Here is a 12,517-nt window from a genome sequence, read left to right as displayed (position 1 = left end):
ACACGTGGTTTGCACTCCCCTGACATGTGCGATGTCCCAAAAGGGCTCTGATTTTATCTCAAAACAAAAAGACCAGGTGGAAACTATCAAGATAAAATGACTCATCTTGCTTTAAGAAGGAGAAGAGTTTGGATTATACCCCACTATTCTCAACCACAAGGAGTCTCAAAGCGGCTTACAATGCCCTTCCCTCTCTCTTCCTACAACAGACATCTTGTGAGGTAGGAGGGGCAGAGAGAGTTCTGAGAGAACTATGACTAGCTTAAGGTCACTCAGCAGGCTTCATGTGCAGGAGCAGGGAACAAAAGCAGTTCACCAAATAAGAATTGGTCGTTCATGGGGAGGAGTGAAGAATCAAACCCGGTTCTCCAGATTGGAGTCCACCGCTCATAACCACTAGCCATGTATGACGAACCCATAAGGATCATCCTCATATTGTATGCAGAGAAACAGTCTGAGGCTCAGAATAATGCACTTTCAAACTGCTTTCAGTGCTCTTTAAAGCTGTGCGGAATAGCAAAATCCACTTGCAGACAGTTGTGAAAGTGGTTTGAAAACGCATTATTTTGCGTGTGCGGAAGGGGCCTGAGAGAACTGCCTGTCTAACTTAATGAGCTACAAAGTACTGAAAACACTGCTGTGAGCAGAACCCTTACAGGACACAAATACTGAACTGGAGCCTCCACCCCTTTACTTGGGAGATGCGCAGCATGGAGTTGAGCAAATTTCTTTACCCACCCACCCCAAACCACAGTAAAGTGCCCACCAGGCCCTGGTTTAATAACTCTTTTTCCCCCGACTGTTGCTAACAGCATCTCCTACACAGGGGCCACTCTGCACAAGGGGAATAGGCAAGAGCCCCATGCAGGGATGCTGAAAGCCTGTTTGCTGTCTGTCACTACCACAAAACATTACGCGCTTCTGTTCTGTTCCCGTCGGCCCTTTGCAAGCGGCAAGCGGGCCAGGATGGACCAGACTCTCCCTTGCAGTGCAGTTCAAACCATCTGCTGAGTTTACATCACAGAATACGGCCAGCTGCTTTGCTGCAAAGTGGCCAATCCTCCAGTCCCAGCTTGCTTTCTGCACTGTTGCGAGCTGTTTGATTGATCAGTACAGTTGTTCTTCTCATGTAAGCACAGAGGGACGAGGACAGATCACTGCGCGATTCTGCCAAGCCAGGCTCAGACTAGATGTAACCACTTTTAACAAGTCGGGTGCAGCTCCGCAAACCTGACCCATTAAAGCAACAGCATCTAGTTTGAGCCTCACGGTACAGAATCACTAAACCCAGATACAAATATCATCCCCTGGACCTGATGTGAATTCCCTACAGTGCCTGTTAGTGCAGTTTCAGCTTTGGGAAAACGACAGGGAGGGAGACCTTCCTCTCTCATGCCCCAATACTGAGCAGAATTGGGCCCTGGCAGCTCTTTAAAAGGCAGCTCCCTGGTGCAACTCCAGGGAATGTGTTGAGCCTCAGTTCTGTGAATGTGACTTTTTAAAAGTCATAATGTTAGCGCAGCTTTTAAAGGCACCAGAGCCTTCCTAGACCAAGAAAGTTGGAAACTTCTGTTCCTCTGGCTTGCTTTAAGAACTCCATTCCCAGTGCGGTTCAATGCCAGCTTGGATTGTTTCACAGCTGAGTCCCAGTTGCAGTGGGATCTGCTAGAAAGGAAATGATTCCCACTCCCACTGTCAGCCTGGTAATTCGGTCCAGAGCAGTGGACTCTCATTTGGAGAGTCTGGTTTGATCCCCCACTTCTTCACATGAGGGAAGGCGCTAATGTAATGAACTATGTTTGATTCCGCAGCCCTCCACATGAAGCCTGCTGGGTGTCTTTTGAGATGGCGGGAGGAAAGACAATTGTAACCTGCTTTGAGACTCCTCGTGGTAGAGGAAAAGGTGGGGTATAAAAACCAACCTTCTTTTTCAATGACTAGCCTCAGCTGTCCTCAGCATGAGATTCACCCTGGGAGGGGGCAGAGGGGGTCCTGCACAGTTGTACTCAAGCAACAGGGAGCAGAGTTGAGTTCACTCCCCCACACCATCATTACTGGTGTGTCATCAACAATGCAGCCTACACAAAGCGTGGAGGCCAGAAGATGCTGGGATGATTAGCATCAAGTAACAGTGATGGATCTCCTGAATGCTGCTCAGGGATGGCTACCTGGGGAGATACTAAACAAAATTATAAGGGACAATAATACAACCTTGGAGCATGAGGAGCGAAATCCCAGTGACTAGGTCTGATGGAACAGCTGAGAGCTGAGACTCCATCAACGCCTGTTTTGTAGCTAGCTCCATGAAGGAAACTCACACATGCTTCATGGCTCTTCTCTGCAGTCTGTATGGCTGGGCTCAACACTGGGGCCACTGAAGGATTTCAAATGCCTCAAGTTGCATCTTTTGTCTTTGTGCCCATCTGGGGATGAGGTTCGAAGAATGCTGCAGAGCCTGTGAGGTGTTTCCTGTGTACTTTCCCCTTAGGGGATTATTGGGGAGATGATAGCAATGGCTTCTATGAATGTATAGACATGTGCTTCCTTACACCTCACCTAGTTTCTGTGGTCCCCCTTCCTGCAGAAAAACTGCTGTTTGGAATAGTTTCCCTTGCCCTGGGCATCATCCTAGATGAGGCCCTAATCTTTCTCTACAGGCTCTCTCTTCAAATTGAGCTGCCTTGACAGTATGAATGAAGTCACCATTCTCCCTTCTGCTGGCCTGAGAGTGCAAGTAGAGATTTGAACTGCCATCTGCAGAACTCCCAGAATCAGGGAATTTAGTCCTACAGGGTGTGTTAACTCCTCCTAACAGCAGAGGGTGCTGTATTTCATTGGTTCCTTCCCTACTTGTGTTTTGCACAGGAGTGAGGAACAATGTGACATCGGGGATGTATGTCAGCATGCACTGGTCGGCTGCTTCCATGTATGACTGGCATGGGAGCATCGTCACCATGCCGTTCCGTATAGGAGCGTCATCAACACGCCATTCTGTACCTCAAGGCCTACCATGTGATTGGTAGGTCTTCGTGTCACATGAACTCCAAAGCAATTGCTATCCTCAGCTCAATTTGGGTCTGCTTCAAAAACTATTCTCTCTGTTGAGAAAGCACAGTATGCTGGCTAGCTACGCTGGGGCCGTGCCAATACCATCACAAGCCAGCATCCATGGCTTAGGGCTGCTCCGCCAATGACTTCCTTTTCAGGCTACAGACACTGTGAAAGCAATCTTATTTCAGTCAATCAGGGCAGAAGTTCATGGCCACATAATATGCCTGCCAGTCTCTACTTTCTTATGCTTTTGTGATATACATTTAGTTGATTCCAGCATTACTGGTAGAGCCCAGAACTCAGGGAAAGGTTCACATTTGCATGCAGGATTCCTCAGCTTCAATCCCCTGTCAAAAATAATCTCATCTTGAAAGACTGGGTAGTCCCTGAAAAACTTCTGTGCGGCCATCATAGTAGGTGATATGATTATATATCTTCCTCTACTTATGAAAAAAGGACTGCAGAATGAAGGAAGAGAGGTTAGACTCAGTGAAGAACACAGGGCCAAACTACCCTTTGCATTTGACACATGACCACCATAGGGATTTACTATGAGGAAGAGAACCCAATTCTTGGGCCCTTTCCGCACTGCGGAAAGCGTGCGAGCAGAAAGCTGCAGAAAGCGTACGAGAGCGTGCGAGCGGCCCCCAAAGAGGCCGGCGCAAGAGAGGAGCCGCCTCTTCCCCGTCCCTCTCCCACTCACCTCATTGCCTCCGTCGCCCTGCTGGCCTCCCAAGACCCGCCCACGCTGCCCTCCGACCTCCAGGGGTCGGAGCACAGCAAGGGAGGGTCTTAGGAGGCCAGCAGGGCGACGGAGGTGAGTGGGAGAGGGACGGGGAAAACAGCGCATTCCCGGCAGTGCCATTCGCACCGCGCCGCCAGGAATGCGCTGTTTACCAAAAACCTCCCTCCAGGAGGGAGGTTTTTGGAGGCGGCCTGACGCCACCCTGGGGGATGGGGAGGGGAGCCAGGTCAGCACTGCTGCGTTTTCACAGCGCCGCCTGTGCGAACGGCTCCCTGGGGATGGCGTTTTTGCCATCCCCAGGGCGCCATTTATGGCCCGTGGAGAAAGGGCCCAGGCCCTAACTCAAACATGAGAACTGAGTTTCCACAGCAACTTGCAACTGATATCTAACTGTAAGGCCTCACAAAGGTCACAAGTCAAGTGTGCTGTAACATGTAGTTCAGCTCTTACTTCAAAGAATACAGAGAACAGAAAATGAAAACTGGAGACGTATCAAAGACCATTCAAAGGCAAATTAGGGCCAGAGTGGTGCAATGTCAGGCTAGGATATGAGAGAGCCATATTTAAACATTGTGGAAGACCCACATTCAAATCTCTGCATTGCCACAGAATATCACTGGACAACCTCGATCCAAACCTATTTCACAGGATTGTAAATTAGAGGGCAAAAGGGAAGAGAAGGGGCAGAGAACAGTGTTGGAAGTTGTTTTGGGTCTGCTGGGAAGCAAAGTGGCAGATAAATAAAAAACTAAAATTTCAACGATGATGTGATTCAGATCTTGCCAACCTTAAAATCCTTGCTGTCTGCTTCCCTCAGCTTCTTCAGCCGGAAGTCTCCCTCGCAAGGGTTCAGAGCAGATGGTGGAGCCACGCAGGAGCATTTGCACTCCGGTCCAGAAGTGATGGTTTCCACCACGTAAAAGTCCTCCGGCTTGGAAGCTCCGTCATTAAACCTCTGGCAGGCGCTTCGACTCAGGGGTCTCACCACGCATTTGCACTGGCAGTTGCCGCCTTCCGACACAGCCTTCACCTTGTCGTAGTCACCTAGCAACTGGGGGGCGGGGAAGAAATATAAGCAGATCAGTTGGGTCTGAAAGAAAGATCCCCCTCCCCTCATTTGTGTTTGCTTTGCTTCGCTGAAACCCTGAAGAAATAGGTCGCTCAAAACTGCTGACTCTAAAGTTTTCCATTCCTTGGTAATTTGGGAAAGCAATTTTCTTCAGCCACCAAATAAAAAAAAATCTGGTCAACTCCCCCCGCCGCCGCCGCCGCCGCCAAAACCCCACTCTGGTGTTTCTCTGACGATCTGGGGGGAATTAAAAGCTTGCATCTTCCAAGCCATTCCATCCAGAATGATCTCATAGAAATGTAATGGGTACAGTCCCTCTGTAAGTGTTCTTGCAGAAGACCCTACTTAAAAAGAAAGTCCGCAGTAACACCGTGCTTCAAATGAAGGAGTTATAAAAGCGCTATGCTGCTTCTTGCACACTACACTATTGTTTCAGTGTGGCTTTGTCAGCCGAATTCCCCAGTCGATCGTGGATCATGTCCCATGGACCAGCTCCAAATTATGCATTTTTTGATAATGCACAAAACGGACACATTCATACTGTACTTAAAATGTGGTCATTTTACAGATTTGTGGAGGAGCAAAAGTATTCTCCTCTACCAGGACTTACAATGCCTATTGGGGGGGGGGGGGGCTGAAGCAGAAAAGCACATCCCATTTGAGCAGGAGAGTGTAGTGCAGTGGTTCTCAACCTGGGGGTCAGGACCCCTTTGGGGGTTGAACGACCCTTTCACAGGGGTTGCCTAAGACTCTCTGCATCAGTGTTCTCCATCTGTAAAATGGATAAATGTTAGGGTTGGGGGTCACCACAACATGAGGAACTGTACTAAAGGGTCGCAGCATTAGGAAGGTTGAGAACCACTGGTGTGGTGGTTAAGGGTGGCCAGCTCTAATCTGGAGAACCAGATTGTTTGTTTCCCCACTCCTCCACATGATACCTGCTGGGTGACCTTGGGCTAGTCACAGCTCTCTCAGAACTCTCTCAGCCCCACCTATCTTACAAAGTGTCTGTTGCGGGGAGAGGAAGAAAGGAGTTTGTAAGCTGCTTTGAAACTCCTTGCAGTAAAGAAAAGCAGGGTATAAATCCAACTCTTCCTCTCTTCTTCTTTCAGGTGGATTATGACGGGTAAATTAGGCATGTTATTTATCCATATTATTTGTTTGAAGTATTTATAAGCTCCCCTTTTTATAGCAAACCATAGTGAAGATTCCTTAGTCATAGTTAGTATAATATCTGAATCCAACCAAGCAGTTAGATGGCTAGATCATGTCAATTGCAGCAATTGAAATAAGGTTCTCTGCCCACTAAGTGATGCTCTGGAATTGTAACAGCCTGAGCTGGACAACTGTGAATGCTACACCTTCAAAGCATTCTGTTTCCCTGTACGTTTTCACTTCTTTAGGGAGCAGGAAGACCTCTGAGAACAGCACCTTGTGCACATTTGGATCCTGGACTGTTACAACAGTCTTAAACCATTACAGAGTACATCCAACTGAAGCCAATCGATCTCAGCGGTCTTGGACTGGAAGAATTCTGCATCGGATTGCACAAAAATATCTCCCCAGCAATATGGTCTGCAATTAAATTGACATCATGATGAATTGACACTTATAATTTTGGAAACTGTCTCAAACAATTATGGGCAAGGTGGTATAGAGATATTTTAAACAGATCAGTAAAATGGTTTCCAAAAATTGACCCAAATAGCTCTCGAAAACCAAATCTGTCCTCTTTCCAGCAGGCAATTGCTACCTTTTTCCTTTGGCTTGGTGAAGACTATACTTTGAAGAGCGGGCTCGCTCCCCTAGCAACAGGAACTGATCCAGAATGAGATACCAATTTGTTGGCCTCTGTTATCTCTGAACACACTTCTAAGCGGTGGATTAGCACAGTATTCAATTTAGGTCAGGTTTGCATCTAAAATACGTAGATGCCATGAAGCACTGCTTTTCTTTCTTGTAGGACAGGGAACTCAACCTAACAGCCAGAATTTACTCAACAACAGGGTAAAGTAATCTAAAAAGCAGTCCTACATCACTGGTTACGTTAATGACAAGGAGTGAAAGGGTCTACCAACCCAACAAAAAGCCCACTGGGAGAAAAATAATTCTAACTGAGACCAATTTATGGGTAGCTCCAACAACTGCTAGAGCCGCAGCAGCTGCAGATTGGAGCTGACTTGAACCACAGGTGAAAGCCAACACAAGCAGATGGAAAACTGCCACCGCCACAGGCTCAAAGAATCACATGAATGCGCACCATCCCAGGAGATTAGACCAGCTGAAATCCTAGCTTGGATTTAAAGAGGCAGGAGCCGCGACGGCAGCAAACCACAAAAATCCATCACTTCACGGGATTATCGACTTCAAGCCAAGCATTTCAGCTTTGGGAGATGGGTTTCTAAAGCGCCGTTTATTCAGTAGCGAAAGTGTGTAGGGTGACAGAGTGCAGATGCGATACGATCCCCCTGTGCGGAGGGCTTCCAGCATTTCAGGCATCAATCCCAAATTCCCTATTAAAAAGTCACTAAACGGAAGCACCTGGATCGAACTAAAAAGCAAAGAATACAATTCAGACCAGGATGATATCAGAACGGACATGAAGCAGCAGTGAAAGGCTGAACACGCAGACTCGTTACATGCATCTGAGCAAATGGTCTCCCGTTCGTGAAAACTTAAGCCAGAATATGGTTAGGAGTCACAAGACTCCTGTGTATTCTTTTTCCTGCAACTGCCTAACTCGGCTACCCTTCTGGAATCAGATCTGATCCGATTTAGCTAAGGTGTAAGGCTCATACGAGATGATTTCTTGCACCCAAGCAAGGGACACCCACCCCTTGCAGACCACGTGCCACTGCTGACTAAGTCCACCACAAGTCTTGCAGAGAATTGGCATGGACCCCCTGGTGTAAGCCAAGGAGAGGATGCCAGTCTTCCCTTGTCACTGAGGGCTTGGAGCCGGCTGATCCCTTGGGGTGTCTTCTTACTGTACTGCCCCCAGCAATCGTTTGGGTGGCTTGGTGAGGGTACTGTCCCTCCTATGAAAGGTGAGAGTTGGTAATTGCAAATGCTTCCTCGACCCATAGAGAGAGTCTGGCAATGCTCATTACACAGAAATGTAATGATACCTTCAAAAGACTCGCTCTCATCTGGCATGGTTAATGGCAGGATGTGATTGAAACAAGGCTAGAATTCTATTTGCACAGCTACTTGGGAGTGATCCTCATCGGACTTAGTGAAACTGACTACTAAATAAACCTATGGAACATTGGAGCTGTGCTCACAAGGACTTTCAACTGGCGCGGTGCAAATCTGCCCATGATGCAATGCTACCTCTCCTGAAATGACAGGCACCTGCGGGATAAATCCGCATTCCCAAAGACGTCTTGGGAAATCATTCGTTCCAGTTTCCAAATAATAGATGGCTGGATGCTTATCAACCCAAATCTCAAACACTCTGCATTAACTCAGGTTGCAGATCAAGCTACATGTGTTACCCTTGGAACCAGCAACTAAATCCTATACCCATTTATTTCGAAAGCAAAGCCCCTGAGCTTCTGCGGAGTCTGCCTCAAAGCAAAGCTGTTCTTAAGATCCTCGTGAAGAATTAAGAGTCCGGGGAAGTTCTAAGAGCCCCAATCCTTTTAAGAATAAAAGAAGATTTAAATCCCCCCTTTCTTTCCTGCAAGGAGACTCAAGGGGGCTTACAATCTCCTTTCCCTCTCTCTCCCTCAACAAACACCCTGTGAGGTGGGTGGGGCTGAGAGAGCTCTGAAGAACTGTGACTAGCATTGGAGTGCCCAAGCTAATCTGGCTCACCAGATAAGCCTCCACAGCTGAAGTGGCAGAGGGGAATCAAACCCGGTTCTCCAGATAAGAGTGCTCCTGCTCTTAACCACTACACCACGCTGGCTCTCAACTTATGAAGCCCCCCAAGACAGTGAACTGGGGCAAAGCTGATGGACCTAGACTTCTAGCAAACTGGCCCCCAACTGGCTTTGAACCAAGAGAAAAGGCAAAGTATATGTTTTTTAATTTAAAAAATAAGTAAATGAATGCTAGCTTCTGAATTGGCAGGTGCCGGCACTCAAACCTGTTAGTAAAGTCTAGTCCCTGCCCTGCAGTCTGACCATAAACGTGCTAACTCATAACTAAATCTAACTGAGTTCAAGTATGTTTAGGATCATACCCTGCAGGGATAGGGGATCATCCTGCTCTGTTGTGGCTGTCCTGTACAGAGACTCTGAGCACTGGACTCTAGGTCAGGCACCGCAAGTTTCTCTGCCGCAGGTCTTTCCCATCACTAGATGCTTCCTTACACTGGGAGTGCTGGGGATTGAGCCTGGGACCTTTTGCATCCAACCAGGAATCACATTTGGGCCCCTTCAGCACATGCAGAATACTGCACTTCCAATCCACTTTCACAATTGTTTGCAAGCGGCTTTTGCTCTTTCGCACAGTAAAATCCAGCAGCAAAGTGCACTGAAAGTGAATTATTCTGCATGTGCGGAACTGGCCATAGGATGTTTTGCATGCAAATCAGATGGGCTGAACCTGAGATCTTTTGAAGGCAGCCAGAGATACAATCTTGGATCTTCTGCATGCAAAAGCAGATGCTCTCTGAGCCGGCTGTCGTGCAGAGCCTCCAGATTGTTAATGAAAACTCCCTGAAGCTTAAACTTCCTTCACCCAAAGTACCCACAAGTATACTTAGTACTAGATCTCATGTCAGTCCATCAGCATCGACTTCTCAGGCGTCGTGATCGATGCCCAATATTGACTTCTTGTTTTAGGCATATCAAATGGAACGACCAACGAAGCAAGGAAAATAAACGGGGGGGGGGGAGGGGGGGAGGCGATGCAAGCAGTGGTGGGATCCAAAATTTTTAATAACAGGTTCCGATGGTGGTGGGATTCAAACAGTGGCACCGCCGCACACACGCACCTCCAGTCCCTATTGGGCAGGGAGGTCGCTTTAGTAACCCCTTCTCGGCACTCAGAAAAAATTAGTAACCACTTTTCTAGTGAGAACTGGTTGGATCCCACCTCTGGGTGCACCCCTTCTTCACCCACCCTTCCTTTAGGTTTTCTCCATCCTGCCTGCAAAAGTAAGACCCCTCCCGATGGAGGGAGCCTCGTTGGATAGCAGACGCCAGTGCACAAAGCAAGGGCGACCCCCAGCGCGATGGGGGAGCCTGGCCCGCAGCATTTTGCCGGCCTCCGGTACCTGGGAGAGGACGTTCTCCTGGTTGTCCGCCTCGTCTTGCAGCCGGGGGGCGCCGGCGGTGGGGCTGCTGGCGCGGGGGTCGGCGCCGGCGGTGCCCCACCAGGCCGCCAGGAGCGCCGCCGAGCAGCACCAGCAGAGCAGCGCCACGGGCCGCGCCATGGAGGCGCGCGGCGGCGGCGGCGAGGACTAGCGGGCGGCCGGCGAGCAGCCGGGCATGGGGCGGGCGGCGGAGGCAGCGCGCTCGCCTCTCTCCTTCCCGGCCTTCTGGCGAGCCGGCGGGCGGGCAGGGCCGGAGCAAGAGGGGGACGGGCTCCGGCCGGCTGCGAGCGAGGCGGGACCGAAGGAGGAGCCTCCTGGCTGCGCTCTCGCTGGGCGAAGACTGCGAGCGGGGGGGGGGGGGGGCGGATCCGGGACTTCTTGGGGAAGGGGAGACGACCCTCGGGCCGCTTTGGCCCCGGGACCCTTTAGCGGTGGCCCCCGAAGGGCGAGCGACGCCCCCCCCCCCGCACGTCCAGCCTGCAACTCGCGCTATGAAGACAGGGCTGGCGGTCGGGCTTCCTTCCCCTTTGCAGCGCTCTGAAAGCGGCGCGAGTTGTCCGCACGGGCTCCGGAGTAACTGCGGGTGAGACTGCACCCTGTGCGCACTGAGGGGCGGAGGGTAAGCGCAGAACCCGAGCTGGTGGGGCTTTCGGGTGCTTGAGGGCTCCCTTTGCCCCGCATCTTCTCCTCCTTCGGGATGCACGTGGAGACGATCGAGTCGAGCACTGTGCCCGGAGCCCCCGGAATTCAAAACAAACCAAACCAATTCTCCCGGACGCGCTCTGCAGATAGGTCGTGTTTAGTGATATTGCAATGAAATAACTAAAAACACCATTTCTGTTTGGAAAATGCTTCTCTTCGTAATTGGAGAGTGTGAAGGGATGGATCGCTTGGCAGCTGGCTGTTTTGACAAAAGAGTTTCAATGCCCAGATTATTTCTAGGCAATTTGGGCTGGTTGCAGGATCTTGAATCGTTTCTTCCTTGAGGGTTCTGCTGTCCCAAGCGAGTTGGGCAATTGTACGGGCTCCGGGCTGACTGCTGAGTCTGAGTTTGCTGTAACTAAATGGGCTTAGAATAGTCTCCGTTACTCATCTTCAATTGGGATTCTCAGTATTTTTTTAATGTGGTGAATAGGACTGTCAGTGACTCTACCACAACTGAATGGAACATCCATGTTCAGATGCAGTGCGCTGGTTGCCGGTTGACCAGGAAGGCTCCCAGGAAGCAAAGACTAGTGGTTTTGACAAAGGCGGCGCTTAAAAATAAGTGTTAATTATTAATTCTCATATTCATTCAGAACTATTTTCCAATGTGGAAACTTCCATTTCCACCATACCTTGGAAGACCACACTTGGATCTTTCAATGGGAAAAAGTATAGTAAACAGTGACCAGAGGCGTTGCAAGGGGGTAAAGCGCCCGGTGCACTGGTGCATCCTCCGCCCTGGAACACCCCCACCACACCCCCACAGGGGCGCGTGCCCCCCGTCCCCTTAGAGCTATGCCTCTGACACTGATTGACCTACCCTCTCTGAATCTGCTTAATCCCTATAAGGCCATCTGTGCTGGTGGCCATCTGTTTGTAAATTGCACAGTTTACCCTGAGAAGCCCCTGTAGATAACCCCTATTCCAAATAATTCTTTGAAGGATAAACAGGGGAGGGGAGAGCAATGTTGTAAGCCACTTGGGGTCCTCCATATTCCTTCTGTTTTGCTGCCCTCGAGAGCCTTCCTAGCAACAAAAGGAATTTTCTCAACCAGGGTATTTAACAATGTCCCCATAGTCCCATCACTCTCTCCCCACCATAACTTCTCTTCCCTTGCATGCCTCCCCCTCCGTCCCTTCCCTCTCCCACCCTCTCTTCCCTTGCATGCCACCCCTCCCGCTCCCTCCCTCCAGTCTCTCTCTGCTAGGGTGGGTGGGTCATATCTAGATGCTGGGCCCACTCCCTCCCCTCCCTTGCATGCCACCCCTCACTCTCTCCCCTCCCTAACTTCACTTCTCTTGCATGCCTCCCCCTCCGTCCCTTCCCTCTCCTTCCGCTGAATGTATGAGAGTAGGTGTGTTGTGTGGTAGTAGTGGGTGAGGCACAGAGAGTGAAAGGTACCTGCGTGTGAGGGGGGGAACCCCACCTGACGTCTCACACGGCAACGAGTGTATGTGTTTCACTTCCACTTGAGTTCCACTTCCACCTATGTACTGTTTTCGCTGCTCATATCTGGCCATCTGAGTGAACATTCTAAGGGCACAAACATTCTAAGGGTGACAGTTACACACAGGCAGCTTCATGGCCTGGTGCGCATGGAAAAAGATGTTTTACCTGGCTCAGGTGTGTTGTCTGACAGCGAGAGGTACATAAGAACACAGTCAGGGGAATGAGTAAGCG

At 49.8% G+C, this 12,517-nt stretch overlaps 2 protein-coding genes across 3 annotated transcripts in view; one reads left to right on the top strand and one right to left on the bottom strand.

Annotated features, from left to right (window-relative positions):
• Positions 1-10,493, bottom strand: part of OLFML2B (olfactomedin like 2B) — a 33,545-nt gene extending 23,052 nt beyond the window's left edge. The window contains exons 1-2 of the mRNA XM_048498453.1: positions 10,093-10,493; positions 4,584-4,847 (exon numbers count right to left, since the gene is read on the bottom strand). Coding sequence (XP_048354410.1) covers positions 4,584-4,847; positions 10,093-10,251 — 423 coding nt within the window. The 5' untranslated portion in view covers positions 10,252-10,493. The remainder of the gene's footprint in view (positions 1-4,583; positions 4,848-10,092) is intronic.
• The window catches only part of CCDC190 (coiled-coil domain containing 190), a 27,826-nt gene continuing 25,659 nt past the window's right edge, over positions 10,351-12,517 (top strand). The window contains exon 1 of one of the 2 annotated variants that reach the window (XM_048498455.1): positions 10,351-10,714. The gene's annotated coding sequence lies outside the window, so the exon portion shown is untranslated. The remainder of the gene's footprint in view (positions 10,715-12,517) is intronic. The other variant, XM_048498454.1, reaches the window with a different exon arrangement.

Source organism: Sphaerodactylus townsendi, linkage group LG05 (genome assembly GCF_021028975.2).
Source record: "Sphaerodactylus townsendi isolate TG3544 linkage group LG05, MPM_Stown_v2.3, whole genome shotgun sequence".
Classification (NCBI taxonomy): domain Eukaryota; kingdom Metazoa; phylum Chordata; class Lepidosauria; order Squamata; family Sphaerodactylidae; genus Sphaerodactylus; species Sphaerodactylus townsendi.
Note: the sequence above shows the minus strand (reverse complement) of the source record. Positions and strands in the feature narration are given on the sequence as shown.